This window comes from Physeter macrocephalus, unplaced genomic scaffold, assembly GCF_002837175.3.
Source record: "Physeter macrocephalus isolate SW-GA unplaced genomic scaffold, ASM283717v5 random_448, whole genome shotgun sequence".
In the NCBI taxonomy this organism is placed as follows: Eukaryota; Metazoa; Chordata; class Mammalia; order Artiodactyla; family Physeteridae; genus Physeter; species Physeter macrocephalus.
Genome location: NW_021145734.1, coordinates 206 through 17807, shown reverse-complemented (window position 1 = coordinate 17807; position 17602 = coordinate 206). Strand labels below are relative to the sequence as shown.

At 59.7% G+C, this 17602-nt stretch overlaps 1 protein-coding gene across 4 annotated transcripts in view; it reads left to right on the top strand.

The window, feature by feature from the left end:
- Positions 1-14898, top strand: part of GRID2IP (Grid2 interacting protein) — a 34502-nt gene extending 19604 nt beyond the window's left edge. For 2 of the 4 annotated variants that reach the window (XM_024125049.2, XM_055083003.1), the window contains 18 exons: positions 853-922; positions 1416-1510; positions 1842-2025; positions 4337-4491; positions 5509-5670; positions 5926-6023; positions 6203-6320; positions 7095-7450; positions 7864-8280; positions 10048-10135; positions 10937-11014; positions 11553-11749; positions 12068-12223; positions 12347-12433; positions 13291-13420; positions 13510-13628; positions 14308-14472; positions 14706-14898. In XM_024125049.2, coding sequence (XP_023980817.1) covers positions 853-922; positions 1416-1510; positions 1842-2025; positions 4337-4491; positions 5509-5670; positions 5926-6023; positions 6203-6320; positions 7095-7450; positions 7864-8280; positions 10048-10135; positions 10937-11014; positions 11553-11749; positions 12068-12223; positions 12347-12433; positions 13291-13420; positions 13510-13628; positions 14308-14472; positions 14706-14777 — 2747 coding nt within the window. In that variant the 3' untranslated portion in view covers positions 14778-14898. Of the gene's footprint in view, positions 1-852; positions 923-1415; positions 1511-1841; positions 2026-4336; positions 4492-5155; positions 5161-5508; positions 5671-5925; positions 6024-6202; positions 6321-7094; positions 7451-7863; positions 8281-10047; positions 10136-10936; positions 11015-11552; positions 11750-12067; positions 12224-12346; positions 12434-13290; positions 13421-13509; positions 13629-14307; positions 14473-14705 lie in introns of all 4 variants that reach the window. The other 2 variants (XM_024125048.2, XM_055083004.1) reach the window with 2 other exon arrangements.
- The last annotated feature ends 2704 nt before the right edge of the window (positions 14899-17602 follow it).

Here is a 17602-nt window from a genome sequence, read left to right as displayed (position 1 = left end):
AGCCGTGGCCGCCGAGCCTGCGCGTCCGGAGCCTGTGCTCCGCGACGGGAGAGGCCACGGCGGTGAGAGGCCCGCGTACCGCAAAAAAAAAAAAAATCGTGTGGTACTCACAGCTCCCAAGAGGAAGGGCCACACGGGGAAGCACCAGGATTGGTCAGGAGGCAGAGGGAGCAAGAGAAAACATGGTCAAGAGCTCCCCCCCCTTTTTTTTTTTTTTTGGTGAAGAAATGGGTGAGGCAGGGTAAGCCAGCTAAGCAGGTTTACCCAGACTGTGCTAGTCCCATAGAGGAAGGGTGGGGGGATGGGCTTAGGATTGGTTGGTTTGCACGGGAAAGATGCACTTGCAGACCAGTCATGTACCATCTCTAGGGACTGGCTAGCCCTAGAGGGACAGTCCCTCCAGTGTCAGCAAGGTCCCAAGCTGTCGAAACATGATTAATTCTTCATGTTTCCCAGCCCGAGGGAGGAGCCTCCCTCTAGACACATTTTCTCCTAGTGACAAAGGCACAGAGGAATTTATGATGTGGACCTTTGTACGAGGGGTCGAGAATAGAGTATAGAGTAGGGTCCTCTGCAGGTGTGCGCACCTTCCTTTTCTGCTCTCCTCCGCCAGCTCAGGGCTGACCAGTGGTCCACGCCGGGCCCCAAGCACCCCCACCCGGGCCAGGCGATCACTCCCTGCTTCGAGCAGCTGGGAGCAGAGGGGCGCTGGCTCTAATGTGGGACTGCTGGCCTGAGTTTGGCTCTCCTCTGCCACCCACCCCACTTCTCGCCTGTAAAACAGGAGGACAACACAGGGATCCCCGAGTGGGTCACTGCTCAGCTGACCGCACCCTCTCTCCTTGCTTCCAGGGAGCCCGGCTGACAATGCTTCCCTCAAATCGGGCGACCGGATCCTCTTCCTCAACGGACTGGACATGAGGTCAGAGGCTATTGGGGTCACCGGAGCTTGGGGGCAAACAGCCCCCAGGACTCCTGACTCTTGGGCTACCCCGGCCACGGGCCTCTGACCGGCTGGTCCCCAGCTTGTCCCTCTTCTCACAGGAAGTCTTGAATCCACCCTCGCACCCTCTCCGGGATGTCAAACCACCCTTCCAACCAGGAAACACCCCCGCTCCATGCAGGGGGCACAGGGTTGAATGGATCATGTGTGTCTTACCCTTAGGAGGGGACCCTGCCCAGGGGTAGCGTGGTCATGACCCCTTCTGTACCCAGAAGCGTCCAGCTGGCCCTGGGCCTGGAGCTTCTCCTGCAGAGGAGATTAACGAGCAGGAGAGGCAGGGCCCTGGCTTCTGGTCCTGACCCAGCCGTGGGCTTGCTGTGTGGCCTCCACCGGCAGGACAGGGAGGTCTGGCGGGTGGCTTTGGGCAGGGCTCATCCTGGGCAGGCCCTCCTGGGCCACCTCTGCTCGGCAGGAACTGCTCCCACGACAAGGTGGTGTCCATGCTGCAGGGCAGTGGTGCAATGCCCACGCTGGTGGTGGAGGAGGGGCTCGTCCCGTTCGCCAGCGGTGAGACCCCCACTGGCCCTTGGCCGCCTTGGCCCACATACCCTGCTGGGGTCACCACGGGTGGGATTTATGAGTCTACCGAGGACTCTGCTTGTCCCCTATCTCTGCAGCTTCCCTCTCCAGGTGGTGCTGTAAAACCCAGTGGGGTGGCCTCAGGGACGCTGCCTGGGGCTCTCCCTCCTCCCCCAATGGGGCACATCCCCAGGCGTGCCTCCCAATGCATGGCGCTCCCCCCAGTTCGGGAGGTCCCCTGGCCCCAGCTGCCAGGAAAACCGCGCCTGGCCTGGGGACGCTGGGTCACCCGGGCCTCTGCTTCCCGTGGCCCCTGCAGATTCCGACTCGATGGATTCTCCCAACCCGTCGTCGGCGCTCACCTCCCTGCAGTGGGTGGCGGAGATCCTGCCGTCCAGCATCCGGGTGCAGGGGAGGACCTTCAGCCAGCAGCTGGAGCACCTGCTCACGCCCCCCGAGCGCTATGGGGTCTGCCGGGCCCTCGAGAGCTTCTTCCAGCACAGGTGGCTGGGCCAGGGTGGTGGTGGGGTAGACCCCGATTCCCGCCCAGACTCACCATCGGGGTCTCCCTGCCTGAGCTTCCTAAGCCCCCTTCTCCTGAGGGAGGCTCAAAGGACCCGAGTGGGGGTGGGGGCCATCGGGGCTGACCCTAGAGCAAACCCTGACTCTGAAACCTCCCAGCCACGTGCCCTGGGCAAGTCACAGCCTTCTCTGTAAAGTGAGGCAGGCAGCGACCCCCTGCAGGGTTGTTGGCGGGACCCCCACGGCACCCCGCTGTGGGCACTTGCCACCAGCCCCGCCCCGTCAGGCTCGGTTTAGCACCTTCCTTTTTGCACCTGGGCAGCAGCAGGAGTGTTTATCACACGCCTCAGCCCCCAGGGTCGCTTCACGGTCCCTGCAAAGCCAATCACTTGTTCATTCCCTTTTTTTTTGTTTAAACAAAAATGTATATCTGTTGAAATATAATCCACATATCATACAATTCACCCATTTGAACGTACAATGCACTGGTTCTTAGTATATTCACAAATATGCGTAACCATCACCATACTCAATTTTAGAACACTTTCATCAAAAAGAAAGCCCCAACCCTTTCACTATTGCTCTCACCCCCTGCCATGCCTCCTTCACCTTAAATAACCACTAATCTACTTTCTGTCTCTGTAGATTTCCCTGTTCTGGACATTTCATATGATGGAATCATACAATATGTGGACTTTCACGTCTGGCTTCTTTCATTTGGCATGTTTTCAACATTCATCCAAGTTATAACACCCACAGTCGGTCCTTATATCCATGGGTTCTGCATCCATAGATTCAACCAACCACTGAACAAATGTATTTGGAAAGAATTCCAGAAAGTTCCGAACGGCAAAACTTAAATTTGCCAGAGTTCCCTGTTTGTTTTATTGTTTTATTTGTTTTTTTATAAATTTATTTATGTTACTTATTTATTTTTGGCTGCATTGGGTCTTCGTTGCCGCACGTGGGCTTTCTCTAGTTGTGGCGAGCGGGGCTACTCTTCATTGCGGCGCGCGGGCTTCTCATGGCAGTGGCTTCTTTTGTTGCGGAGCACGGGCTCTGGGCACGTGGGCTTCCGTAGTTGTGGCTCGCGGGCTGTAGAGCGCAGGCTCAGTAGTTGTGGCGCACGGGCTTAGTCGCTCCGCGTCATGTGGGATCTTCCCGGACCAGAGCTCGAACCCGTGTCCCTTGCATTGGCAGGCGGATTCTTAACCCCTGCACCACCAGGGAAGCTCCTCTCTGAGTCTTAGATACCAATTCCTTGTTGATTTTAGACATTGTAAATATCTTCTCGCATTTGTTACTCTACTGTTACTTCCATTATATCTAATATTAACAGCTCCAAGTTGTGCTTCTTTGAACAAGTATTCTTGATTTTGTATCATCGCATTCAATACACTTGGGGCCTTATGGCTTTGGCTTTTGAATTTTTGTTTAAGAAGTCCTTCCCTGCCCCTTGGTCAAAAGATATCTCCTGCGTTATCTCCTGTTAATTTTATAATTATACCCTCCACACTTCGGTCTTTTATCCACCTGGAGTTCACCTTTATGTGTGGTGTTACGCGAGGATCAGTTTTATTTTTTCCGTACAATGCAGCGATCAGCAAACTATTTCTAGAAAGGTCCAGATAGCAAATATTTTAGGCTTTGCAGGCCATATAGTCTCCATTGAAACCATTCATCTCTTCTGTTGTAACTTGAGAACAGCCATAGACAAAATATAAACCATAGGCTTCTATAAACCATGTTCCAATAAAACTTGCTTTACAGAAACAGGTGGCAGGCCAAATTTTGGGCCTTGGGCCATCATTTGCCAGTCCCTGATGTAGTGAGTCAGCTTTCCTAATACATTCTATACGTTTTAATCTTCACAACAGCTCTGTGTGGTAGATGCTTTTATTTTTTGGCTGTGCGGCACAACTTGTGGGATCTCCATTCCCCGACCAGGGATTGAACTCAGGCCACAGCAGTGAGTCCAGAATCCTAACCACTAGGCCACCGGGGAACTCCCCAGTAGATGCTATTTTTATCTCCCATTTTACAGAGGAGGAAACTGAGACAGAGAAATTAGTAGCGAGAAAGGTCACTTGGCTGGTAAGTGGCAGGGCTGGGATTTGAATCTGGGCAGCCTGTCCGCAGAGCCTACCTTCCTGCCCACCTCTCTGTCTTGGGGAGGAAGGGAAGGGCGTGAGGCTGAATTCTGTGGCCTGGAAGCGCCCCCTTGTCCCCCACCCTGCCCCCTCTGTTGAGCCCCTGAGTCATGAACCCCTTGCTCCTGCACCCCACCCCCAGGAACATCGACACCCTGATCGTCGACGTCTACCCGGTGCTGGACACACCCGCCAAGCAGGTCCTCTGGCAGTTCATCTACCAGCTGCTGACTTACGAGGAGCAGGAGCTCTGCCAGGAGAAAATCGCATGCTTCCTGGGCTACACGGCCATGACAGGTAAGCAGCCCCTCCCCCTGCCCAGCCCGCCAGGTAAAGGCCAGACACCTGCTGTTCTCACCTGTGAGGTATTACAAACAACCACAGGTATTACTCCCACACACAGATGCACCCACTTGTCCTGGAGATACACACCCAGCACACCGGGGCTGGTCCCACGCTTTGCCCCACGGATGTGCTTTCCCAGCTTGACCCTTAAAGCAGCATAACCTTAGACTTTAGACACCCCACCTAACGCCCGGGGTCTCAGGTTTCTCACCCACAAAATGAGGGTGACCACAGTGGCTGTGCTTTGCACCCTGGGAAGTGTGGCACAGATCAAGAAGTTCACGTGGACACTGTTTACAGACCTCGATCGTGAGCACATGGCCAGGTCACACCTGCCTAGTGGGCTCTGGAGCCCACAGACCCACACAAGGGCCTGCGGGGCCCCGTGCAGCCTCAGCTCCCCGCTGCTGCCCCGTCACTGGGTGCCCCCGTGCCCACACCACGCACGCACTTCATCACTCGCCTGCAGGCATCGAAAGTGGGCTAGACCCTGGGCACCTGCTGTTCGCCTGCACGTCTCCTGTGGGCTGGCCCTTGTGTGCCCACGAACCCTAGTCCTGGGGACCCAGAGTTTGTTGGGGGGTTGAGGGTTTGAGCTCAGGTGCAGGCTGGGCAGCAGATGTCCCACACATCTGCCCTGACCTGGAACCTTCCATTTCATTCTGCAAGCCCCTAGGGGCAGCAGCGCCTGCGTGTTGAGACCTGGGAATCAGGGGGTCCTAGGCTCTCGGCATGAGAAGGGGCCCTGAGGGTGGGCTGTGGCCACCTCCGCCCAGCCTCTGTCCTCAGGCTGGCACCACCTCCATGTACCTCCTGTGCCCAGCGCCCCGCCTCTCACCCTGGGGTTCCCAGCTGTCCTAGAGCCGAGCAGGCCCGGGCTCACAGGTGGGTGCCCTCACCCTCCCTGTGTTTGGAGGCTCCTTGTCAGGCTGAGAGGACAAGGGGCCTGTCTCCCCTTTGGTCCCACAGCAGAGCCAGAGCCCACACTGGACCTGGAGCCCGAGCCCGAGCCGGAGCCGGAGCCGGAGCCGGAGCCAGCGCCCGAGCCCCAGCTGCGGAGCTCCCTGAGGGCCTCCTCCATGTGCCGCCGCAGCCTCCGGTCCCAGGGCCGGGAGGCCAGCCTCAGCTGTGGTGAGGCCCCGGACCAAAAGGCGGGAGTGGGTGAGAGGGCGCGACAGGCCTCGGTTTTCCCACCTGCAAAATGGGCTTGGCGAGATGAGACGTCCCTGGGAATGGGCTGAGCAGCGGCCCCTCTGGGCCCACAGGGCTTGGCGGTTCTTTATCCAGAGGCCCTCGCTGGGTCTGGGCTGGGGCCTGAGTCTTCAAGCTCAGAGGTGGTCACTAGACCCCCGTGTTGTGGACTTGGCCCTCCTGATTCCCCGGCAGGGCCCAGCGACTGCCCGGAGATGCCTCTTCCTCTGATCCCAGGCGAGCGCCAGGCGGGTGATGGCACATCCCTCCCCGAGACCCCCAACCCCAAGATGGTGAGACCTTCTCTCTGCCCTGCTTTCGGTGTCAGTGGGGAGCTGGGAATGGGTGGCCCACGGAGCTGGGGCAGACCCTGGCCTCCCAGACCACCCAGGCCTGGCCTCCGAGGCCACGTTAGGGCCACGTGGGGGAGGTAAGGGCAGGCTGGACCCATCCCCACCTCCTCTCCCCAAAGATGTCGGCTGTCTACGCAGAGCTTGAGTCCCGGCTGAGCAGCAGCTTCAAAGGGAAGATGGGGACCACCTCCAGATCCCGTGCCTCCCCACCAGTGCCCAGCACGGCAGGCACAGCAGGTAGGGCTCGCCAGCCCCGGCTCCCGAGGGCAGCTCTGGCCTCCGGCCTCCTGGCTGGCTGGCTGGCTGGGTGTTACCCCCACCTCCAGGCATATCCCTGGACCTCCCTTTTTGCTCCGTGGCTATGGGACTGAATGCTGGGGAACACTGGCAACCTCCATAGCGAGGGGCCATCAAGGTCCGGGTTGTCCTGGCCCCTCCCCTGTCCCCTCTGATCCTCGCCTCCGCTATGGATCTAGGAAAGCAGAGGGCTGCCCCCACAGGAGTCCCCAGGTTCGCATGTGACTGTCGGATAGACTACGAAGTGCATGCATCTTGCTCTGTGGGTGGCTCAGCTGGGAAGATGGTTGTTCGCAGACACACGTGATGGTTTCTCGGCAGTTCGGAAGGCAGGACCCCGGGTGATGTTTCTGTGAGCCAAGGAAGGGCTTGCTGGGTGCGGGAGGTGCCCCATGACCTTCGGCCTGGAGACCCCCCGCACTCTTGACTTGCGTTCAGTGGGTTCCAAGTGGGACCCGGGGATCCTGTGCACATGAGCCGGGGCCTGTCCGGGGCCAAGCAGTGCCCCTCCTGCCGGCTCCGGCCTTTGGTCACCCTAAGGGACGCCTGGGGACGCAGCGTCGTCCGGGGTCTCCCTGCACTGTGTCCAGCGGGGGAAAGGAAGGTGCCTAGGGACACAGAGCCAACCCGCCCTGGGGCCCCTCCCCTCCAGCCCGCACCTGGAACCCAGGTACTGACCCAAGAGGGGTCCTCACGTTCCATCCCCCACCCTAGGGCCCAGGACCCTGTCCAGTGTCTCGTGGCCCAGCGAGCGGCTCCTGCCCTCCCCCTGCTACTACCCGCTGTGCTCAGAGGGCCTGGCCTCCCCCAGCAGCTGCGAGTCCCACCCCTACGCCAGCTTGGACAGTAGCAGGGCGCCCTCCCCACAGCTGGGCCCCGGGCCCCTCGGCTCCAGCAGCACCCCCAGCCCGGACCGCGGCCGCCCGCCCAGCCGCAGGAGGCTCTTCACCTTCGCCCACCCTGTGCCAAGCCGGGACACTGACCGCTTCCTGGATGCGCTGAGCGAGCAGCTGGGGCCCCGCGTCACCGTCGTGGATGATTTCCTGAGCCCTGAGAATGACTACGAAGAGGTGAGCACGCGGGCCGGTGTGCAGGGTCCGGGGGCCTATACGGGGACGGTGTCCACAGGCTCCTGCGAGAGGCCTGCTGCCCTGGGGATGGGCCCCAGGCTCCCCCTCTCCCTGCCCCAGTCCATCCTGGAACCTGTCCCAGGACACCCCGCTCCCTGGCTGGAGCTATCCCACCCTTGGCTCGAGCCAGGACACTCTTTGTCCAAGGCCGCCCCATATGCCCTGCCTCAGGTGCCCTACACTCCGTGGGCTGTCCCACCACAGCCTCAGGCTAACCCCCCAGCCTCTCCTGTCCCATCCCCGGGCCATGCCAGCCCCTGCCCCAGGCTACTCCACTCTCCCTCCCCTTGGCCCAGGCTCCAGTCTCCCTGGGCCCAGCCTGACCCTCCCCTTGCCTTGCTCTGTCCCCCCAGATGAGCTTCCACGACGACCAGGGCAGCTTCGTCACCAATGAAAGGAGCAGTGCCAGCGAGTGCACCAGCAGCAGTGAGGAGGGCAGCTCCCTGACCTACTCCTCCATCTCCGACCACATCCCACCGCCCCCACTCAGCCCCCCGCCCCCACCACCCCTGCCCTTCCATGACCCCAAGCCCAGCTCCCGCTCCCCTGATGGCCCCTGGGGCCCCGCTCCGACGCTGGCCAAGCCCCTCACCCAACTCAGCCACCCAGTCCCTCCGCCACCCCCGCCACCCCTGCCCCCACCTGTCCCCTGTGCGCCCCCCATGCTATCCCGGGGCCTGGGCCACCGCCGCAGTGAGACCAGCCACGTGAGCGTCAAGCGCCTGCGGTGGGAGCAGGTGGAGAACTCGGAAGGCACCATCTGGGGACAGGTAGGTGACCTGGGGACCAGGAGTGCTCTGCACCGGGGGAGGTGGTCTGGGCAGCAGCAGTGAAGCCAAGACCCATCCCCAGGCCTCTTCCAGCGTCAGCTGAACATCCTCTGGCCGTCCCCATGCTGAGCAGAGGATGAATGAAGGCCCGGCCCAGGAACACGCCCACCCTTGGTGGTTGACACAGGCACCGAAGCCCAATCTGCGTCCCTAAGCCAATGACACACTGGGGACATCCAGAAATGGCACCACACTCACCCTTGAAACCTATCACTCGAGATTTGAATAGTTCCCTTAGGCTCTAAGAGCCAAGAGCAGGACATCTGGTTAGAGTCACAGAACTTCGAACTGTCTGCCAGTCTACGATCAGTAGTTTATTCACAGGAGCCAAGACTGAAGGATTCTTAAAAGGGCAGCTGTTCCAAACCCCTGCACACCAGCCTCCACCCTTTCACTCTGATGCTTGAACTTCCTCCCAAACAACACTGCCAATATATACTCGAACACCTTTAGTGATGGGGAACTCACTACCTGTCAAGGCATCCCTTTCCTCACTGGACACTTTTCACCATCCATCCTTGTATTGCTCTGAAATTTTGTCTCACCAAGATTCCCATGTCCTGCTTTCTGTCCTGCCCTTTGAAATCAGGCAGAGCAAGTATATTTCCTTATCCACAGACCAACCAGCCTGTCCCATGAGCAAGGTTCACCCCATCCCTGTTCTATAGGTCATTCCCCTAGAATGTGGTTTCTAGCCCCATAGTCTGTCAAAGGGCAGGTCCCAAATGGAACTCCTAATGGGGCTTCCCCAGTTCAGAGGAGAAAACAGTGCTCTCATCTCCTTTGACCTGGACATCATTCTCCTTTTAACATGGCCTGGGAACCCTCCAGCTTTGGGGCTGCCCCATCGCAGTGTTCATTCCCACCATCATCCTCAGCCCTAGTCCCTCCCTCTTCTTGGGACCAACAGCATGTCCTTACATGCAGCCACACTCCATTGGGGCATGCTTGTCATTTTTTCCCATTGCCACTTCCTGGGTCCCAGTTCTGTCTCCTGCCTTCCCAGCCAAGTTGGCATCAGCCCACACCTCCAGGGAAGCTTTCCATGTTGCTGATGAGGATGCTTGGCTGGACAAAGTCACAAACTGGGACCTACTGGGTCCCCTGGAGACCTCACTCCCACCAGCCTCAGATGGTCCTTGAAGCCTTGCTCTGAAGAGTGGTCTTTCCACTGGACGCTGAAGGTGGACACAAGGACAGAGGTCATGCACATGGCCAAGTCCAAATCCACACCAGGTGTCCCTGGCCTGCAGCCATGGCCCTTCTAGACTGTCACCGCTCACCCAGGTCATTTGTTACAACCACCTGTCCAGTTCCTAGCTCCTGGCATTTCCCTGCTTCAGTTTCCCCAGAATCAGGAACCCAGAGCAGCTCTGGTGAACTCACTCAAAACAGACCCAGACCCCTTAAGCCTCCTTGGTCGGCTCCAGCCCCTTTAGAGCCCCTCTGCCCCCTGCTCCAGCGCAACGTGCTGGCTTCTGCGTGGAGAGTGCTGCAGGTGTGAGTGTTGTTGACCACAAGAGGAGCCGGCTCACCGCCTGATAACTTGGATGATTTAGCTTCTCCTGCAGTCTCCTCCTGCCGCCGGGTTTACCCCAGGGCTTGATGGAGGCTCTTCCTCCGGGAGCTCACAAGGCAGCCCTTAGAGGGTGGGGGCGGTGGAGGGCGGCAGTTCTTCCTCGATCTGAACCTCCCCCTCCCTCGCAGCTCGGGGAGGACTCTGACTATGATAAGCTGAGCGACATGGTGAAGTACCTCGACCTGGAGCTCCACTTTGGCACCCAGAAACCTGCTAGTGAGTGGCCTGAGGGTCCTAGGGGAACCCAGATACCAGGTTCTCTGTGGCAGCCCACCCACTACCTTCTGTGGCGTCCCAGGGCTTAAGAGTCCCCAAGGTCTGCACGGACCGCCATTTATTTACCGTGTCCCTGAGTTATTGAACTTCTCAGAGCCTCACGTTTCCTACCTCAAAATGGAGATAATAAGAGCTGACATGTATTGCATGCTTACCAAATGTCAGACACCCTTGTTTCTAAATTAATCCTGTAACGATTCTGTGAGGTAGGGACTGTACGGTGATCGCCCCAACCTCCTGATGAGGAAGCACAGAGGCTATAGGTAATTTGCTCCAAGTCACACAGCCACAATAAGGTAGACAGATATCCCTTCCAAGTCTCTCTCTCCCCTTACCCCTCTCAGGGTATCTCCCTGTAGTTGTTGGGTGGGGATCCAGGCAGCCAGGGATACTGCGTGTGGAAAGTGGTCCCGGGATTGAAGAGAAAGGCTGTTGTCCGTCCAGGAAGCATCTGCAGAGTCGAGAGGCGATTGGTTCTCCTTATGGGGCCAGCTCAGTCCCAAGGGCCCAGGGGAGAGAGGATGGGGGGGCGGGGGGCGGACACACGCCACATCACGCACACTGTGGTAGACTGGACCCCAGAGTCCATGAGTGAGGGGAGTGAGGACACCTGGAGCTGATTCAGTCAAGTCCATTGGTCGGGGGCGTCTGGGCTGTGGGATGTGGCCACACCCCTCCTGGGGCCTCGCACAGCAGCCTCAGCCTAGCGTCCCCTCATTAAACCATCAGTTTCCCTTCCAGAGCCGGTGCCCGGGCCTGAGCCCTTCAGGAAGAAGGAGGTGGTGGAGATCCTGTCCCACAAGAAGGCCTACAACACCTGTGAGGGGCTGGGGGTGCCGGGTGGTTGTGGGGGGCAGGACGCGACCCCCCTCCGGGCCACAGAGCCTTGGATCCACCCCGGTAGATGATCGAGATTAGGCCGTGGGGGGGGCCCAACACCTGCCTCCCGCGCGGTGAAGACCCTCTCCCAGGTCCCACTGCCAGCCCGATCCCACCGGGCGCAGGCGCCGGCCTTGGCTCCACCCCCATCGGCCCCGCCCTCACCCTGTGATCGGCTCCTCAGTTCCGGCCCCGCCTCCAGGCGCATACCCTACTCTTCCCGTCTCAGGACCCTCCCTAGTTCCCTGGCCCCAACTCCGCAGGCCCCGCTCAATTCCAGGTCTCTCTTTGAGAACCCCGCCCTCGCCCCTCAGTAGGTTGCGGGAAGGACCCTCCTCTCCTCTGGGCAGGCGCCTGCTCCGCCCCGGTTCCTGGCCCGCCGTCCCCCGACACACCCAGGAGCCGGGGCGGATCTTGAAGCCCCGCCCACTCCCCGCCCGGGCCCCGCCCCGGCTCACTCTCGCGGCCCCGCCCGCAGCCATCCTGCTGGCGCACCTGAAGCTGAGCCCGGCCGAGCTGCGGCAGGTGCTAATGAGCATGGAGCCCCGGCGCCTGGAGCCCGCGCACCTGGCGCAGCTGCTGCTCTTCGCGCCGGACGCCGACGAGGAGCATCGCTACCAGGCCTTCCGCGAGGCGCCCGGCCGCCTCAGCGAGCCCGACCAGTTCGTCCTGCAGGTGCTGCGGCCGTGACCCCCGCGCGGGGTCAGGGGCGGCTGCCCGGCCGCCTCGGCCTCCTCTATCGCGGCTCTCGCTTTGTGCGTGGGTCTCGCTCCCCTCCCGCCACCGCGTTCACGCCCCTGAGTCCCGGTTTTACACCTGTAACAGCCAGTTCTCACTCAGGGTCCAAGGTAGATGGGGTGAGGGTGCCCCCTAGAGGTTGTGCTTGTTTTCCTAAGGGAATACCGGGCCGCCCGCTGACCCCCACCCCAGGCTGCCCCGGGGCAGCGGGTCTCTCGGCGGGATGGGTGAATCCTGGCCCTGCCTTCCTGTCAGATGCTGTCGGTTCCCGAGTACAAGACCCGCCTGCGCAGCCTCCATTTCCAGGCCACCCTACAGGAGAAGACAGAAGAGATCCGGGGCAGCCTGGAGTGCTTGCGCCAGGCCTCCCTCGAGCTCAAGAACAGCCGGAAGCTCGCCAAGATCCTGGAGGTCAGAACCGCCCCTTCTCAGATCACTCTACCTGCTCCTCTGTCCCCTGGGGCTTCCAGCCTGGAGGTTCATCCTGAGGGGGCCAGGGCGTGGGGTAGGACCTGCCCACCTTTCTCTCCACAGTTTGTGTTGGCTATGGGCAACTATCTCAACGATGGACAGCCCCAAACCAACAAGACCACGGGCTTCAAGATCAACTTCCTGACGGAGGTGAGGGGGCCTGTCAGACAGTCACTGATTTGTTTGCTCTACCACTGAGGCCCTTCCCCACCCCCAACCCCCCCGGAGGAAGAGCTGGCTGCCCGCAGGCCAGGATGTAACAGAAGCAAAGTTTGGGGGTTGAGGGGATGGGGGGACAAGGTGGTGTCTCCAAGCCAAGCCTCAAGACCTGGAAAAATGGAGTGGTGGGAGAAGGGAAGGGCAAGGAGGGAAGGCTCCAGGAGGAAGGGGAGAGTCCCACCTGGTGGATTCTGTGCCCTCAACACCACCACCACCATCAGGCCAGTCCTACCCCAGAAAGATCTAGGATCAGAGAAGGGACAGCTCAAATATCCAGCCTTTCCCCTGTGTTTCTGGGACTTTTCCCCATGACCCCTTTGGTTGTTTTCAAAAAGAGGAAGAAAAACTCCCTTTATAGATATGAATGGTTTAGGGTGTCTGAGGCTCAGATGGGCCACAGATGGTTCCAGAAAACCACAAAAGGGAAGAACTGTGAGTGATGCTCCCCGCTTTCCCTGGGGTCAGAGAATCTTGGGCTCTATCTTTTGACAAGGGCAAACTCACAAGGACAGAAAAACCTAGGGTCCTCGCCTAGCTGGGGGCTGGGGGCCTGGTTCCTGGGGGTCTCAAAGATCTGGGCCAGGAAACAGGCCTATGGCATCCCAGCAGATGAGAGCTTCAGAGTAAGGATTACTAGCCATCAGCTTATGAGCTTTGGAGTTGGAGAGTGTTGGGGGCCGGGAACCGACGCCACAGCCCAGGGGAAGCAGGGAGGAGAGCACTTGAGCCCGTGTGATCAGGAATCTGATGGGGTCCTTGAGGAAGATATATGTTGGGGTCACTTGCAGCTGAACTCCACCAAGACAGTGGATGGGAAGTCCACCTTCCTGCATATCCTTGCCAAATCGCTGAGCCAGCACTTCCCCGAACTCCTGGGCTTTGCTCAGGACCTGCCCACCGTGCCCCTGGCTGCCAAAGGTACGCTGGGTGGATGGGTGGGGAGGCAGAGGTACCGCTGTCCTGGGCTGGGAGGGCAGCCCCACGAGGCTCTGTTGCCTTCCCTACAGTGAACCAACGGGCCCTGACCAGTGACCTGGCTGACCTCCACGGCACCATCAGTGAGATACAGGCCGCCTGCCAGAGCATGTCCCCTGCCAGCGAGGACAAGTTTGCCGTGGTCATGGCGGTATCCTGTCCCAGTGCCACAGTGGACCCTTGGGGTTGGGGGGTCAGGTAGAGCTGGCTGTAGTTCCAGTGGCCTGCAGAGATTCTGGGCAGAGGCTGCTGTGGGTCCAGGGGTTCTGGAGGGGGGTCCGCCTTAGGTCATTTAGAATCTAAGTGCTTATGTCAAGTCTGTGTGTAACTGAGAAGGAGCTCTTTTGATTGGCTACATTGCCCCCTCTGTCCTCGGGGGTGGCAGAGTCCAGGCTTAAGTCCCAAGATACAGGGAGAGGCTTGTCAGACTTGTCAGGTCTGGCCAGCCAAAGGCAGTCAGGAGAGGGGAATATTCCGACTGAGCACAGACAGTGACAAATGCTATAGAAAAAGAGAGAGACAGAGAAAGGGGGCCACTCTAAGTGGATGGTTGGGGAAGAGAGGGTGGTAGCATCGGAGCAGAGCCAGGAGGGAGGAGAGAGCTGCCCCACAGAGAGAGGAGCCAGTGAAAGGCCGAAGGCTGGACTGGATGTGGCAGGGGTCAGGATGCGCTTGCAGGGCAGTGGGCAAAGGGCCTGGAGCCCCTGACCAGGGCACGGTGCCCAGGTGAGCAAAGGGCCTGGGGTGGACTGGAGGGGTCGCTGTGTGGGTCACCGCCCGGGGACCTGCCTCGGGGACCTGCGGCAGTTTCCTTAACAGAGGCCCATCAGTCCTTCCTGGAGACAGCCCAGCCGGTGCTGCGGGCGCTGGACGGGCTGCAGCGGGAGGCCATGGAGGAGCTGGGCAAGGCGCTGGCTTTCTTCGGTGAAGATTCCAAAGCCACCACTTCCGAGGCCTTTTTCGGCATCTTTGCGGAGTTCATGAGCAAGTTCGAGGTGAGCCACGGTGGGAGGCCCTGAGGAGAGGGCAGGGCCATAGGTCCAACGAGGGGGTTCCTCTGTGAAGCCCGGGGTGGGAAAGGGCCCCTAGTGAGGGACACGCTCCCCCGGTGGGGCGGAGCCAGTAGGTCTCTGCCCCGGCGAGGGAGGGGGTGGGGGGAGACGACGCAGGGAGGGGCGTCCCGGGACCACTGACCAACCCCCGTGCCCACGTGCTCGTCCCTCCCCAGCGAGCGCTCGGCGACCTGCAGGCTGGGGAGGGCACGCGCGGCTCTGGGATGGTTTCGCCCCTCTCCTGGTGACGGCGGCGGCCTCGCGTCCTCGGCGGCCCGAGCGCGGAGCGGACGCCGCCGGCGTGGCTCGGAGCGGCCCGGGTGCGGGAGTGGGGCCCCGCCACGCGCGCATCTCCAGCTAGCTCAGCCGTCGAGCTCCGGCCGCCCTCGAAGGTGCGGGGACCCCTTCTCGGGGCCGAGCCCGGGGCTCCGAGGGTTGGGAGCGCGGGGCCGGAGCCGACACGCCGACTCCCCGGGACGCGTGAACCACCCGCCGCCAGGTCCCGCCGGCTTCCCGCGCCTTGTCCACCCCGCCTTCGCCCCACCCCCTCCCCCTCCCCCTCCCCGCTCCCGGGCCTTCCAGCAAGGGCCGGCTGTGCACGCCCTCAGGACATCGGGGTCCCCGGGGAGGGGCCGCTGCCACCAGCCGGTGGATTCCGAAATGCCTGCGGCACTAGGGCGGCGTCTTGGCCAGAGGGTCCCCGGCCCCAGGGAAGGCCGTCTGAACCTTTCCTGAGCCTGCTCCGAGTGGGCCCAGGGGACGCCCTCGCGGAGCACGGAGCCCGGAGCCCGCAGACCTCAGACTGTGGAGAAGGAGGCAGACGCCCTTGAACATGCCACGCACCAGTGAGCACGATAAGGCCTGGAGGTCTCTCACCCAGCCCAGGGCCTCCTGGGCTGCTTGGACGAAGGCAGGCAGGCAGGCTAGAAGGAGAGCCCCAAGTACAGGGGCCTGGGGGAGGGGTGGGTGCGCACCTAGCCTGGGTCTTGGAAGCCAGAAGAAACCTCAGCTGGCTGCAGAGGAGGCAGGCAGGAGAGGAGCTGGGCAGAGATACAGGAAAGCACTGGGAAGACTATGTCAGACTGCAGAATCGAAGTCTTCACCCAGCAGACAAACTTAAATCCAGTTTCGAGGTGGTCACTTGGAAGTGGGGAGTCTGGGAGTGGGAGGGGGGATGTCGCGGTGGGGCAGAGAGAACAGAGAGATGTTCAGGTGATGGACGAGCAGGACTTGGTGGCTGGCTGCCAGGTTTCTCACCTGGGTGGGTGGCGATGATGCCGTTCCTTGGAACGGGCCATGCGAGCAGAGCAGGCTCAGAGGCAGTAACACCACCTGGGACACATCTGGGATCTCAGAGTCTGTTTTACATGTGTGCCTGGAGCCCCTGGTGAGGACTGGGGATACAGGAGGGAGCTGCCTGGATGCTGAGGGATGCTGGGGGCATCCTTTCCTTTCTTTGCTTCATCCTTTTCATTCTCCAGTCGACAAATCCTGGATAAGGCAGCTTCCCGTTACCTCTTCCCTTAACTTTCTTCCGGAGAAGTCTGAAATGGGCTTTAGAAACCATCTTTTGTATTCCCCCCCCCCACTATGATTGAATAGCTGGTGTTGCTCCTGGACAGTATTCGGGACCCATCCAGTTCTACCCAGTCTCCCACAGGCCCCTCGTTGAGGCCATGTATGTTCTTCCTTTGTTTCCCACTCACAGCCACCATATAAAAATATCTGAACCAAATTGTGTAATTCAGGTGGGGGAAATGAACCCAGATTTGGCTAGTGGAGGGCATTTCTCCCCAGCAGCTCAAGCCGGATAATTTCCATAACTTCCCAAAGCCTTCATCTATGAGAAACATGTCAGAAGGTCCATTAAAATCCTGGTATGAGATCCGTCGAGACTGTAGACTCCACCAGGCTATGAATAGGCATGACCCTCCAGGCCAAGGTGTCCTGGATGGCGTTTTCCTGCAAATTAGAAACACACACCCTCTCCAGGTAGATCCAGCCCCACCCCAGGGGACTCAGGTTGGCAAGCCAATTGCTAGCTGGGTTTTCTCCCTATAATGCCTTGTAACTGCTACCTATTTCCCACACAATGCTGTGTAACAAACTGTCCCAAAATTCAGTGACTTTAAACGGCAGCCACCACTGCTCTTGAGTCCATGGGTCCTGCTGGGCAGTTCTGAGCCGAGCTGGGCTCAGTGGGCTCACCTGTGTGTCTGTAGTCTTCTCTGGGTCAGCTGGGCAGCTTTGCTAGTCATGCAGGGCTCTTTCCATGTCTGGGGCCTTGGCTGGGACAGTTGAGGTGGCTTCATGTGGTCTCTCATCCTCCAGCCAAATAGCCAGGACAGTTCACATGGTAAGGTCAGGGGCCTAAGAGAACAAGCAGAGACACAGAAGACCCCTGGAAGCCTCCCTAACCTCAGAACTGTCACACCATCCCTTCCGCCACAGTATATTGTCAAAGCAAGTGACAAGTCCAGCCCAGATTCTAGGAGAGGGGAAATAGGCTCCCCTCTTGATGAGAGATGCTGCAAAACTACATGGCAGAGGCTGTGGATTCAGGGTCAGGTAGAGAGTCGGGGCCATTGTTGCCATGAGTGTACCAGGTACCTCCGTGGCCAGGCACCCTGGTGCACATCCCAGCCTCCTTAAAATCCTCAGTGGCCCCGGTCCTCCCTGGACCCAGCACAGCTCCGATTACTCATCTTCATGTGTCCTGCAGGTGCCATGCTTTTCATTCTCTCTTACCCTGTCACCCATGAGTTACCTGACTTCTCTCCAGATATACTAAGTCCAGGGGCAGCAGTGGTCTGTGCCTGTGCCTGCCTAGCAACCAGTCTCCCTTCTGCTGGGGAAAGCTCCCTGTTTTTCCTTTGGGAAATTATCCCTCCTCTGCTCCCAGGCCATGGAGTGTTGCTGATTGGATTAAGGATGATCTTGTGACTCTGATTGGGCGGCTCAGAGTCAATTCAAGACTCAAGTTTGAAGTGTTTGGAAAAGGAGGCTCCTTACTTCTGGATGAATTGTTGGGTGTAAAGAGGGTGGAATCCTGGAAGGAGCTGCCAGGACTACC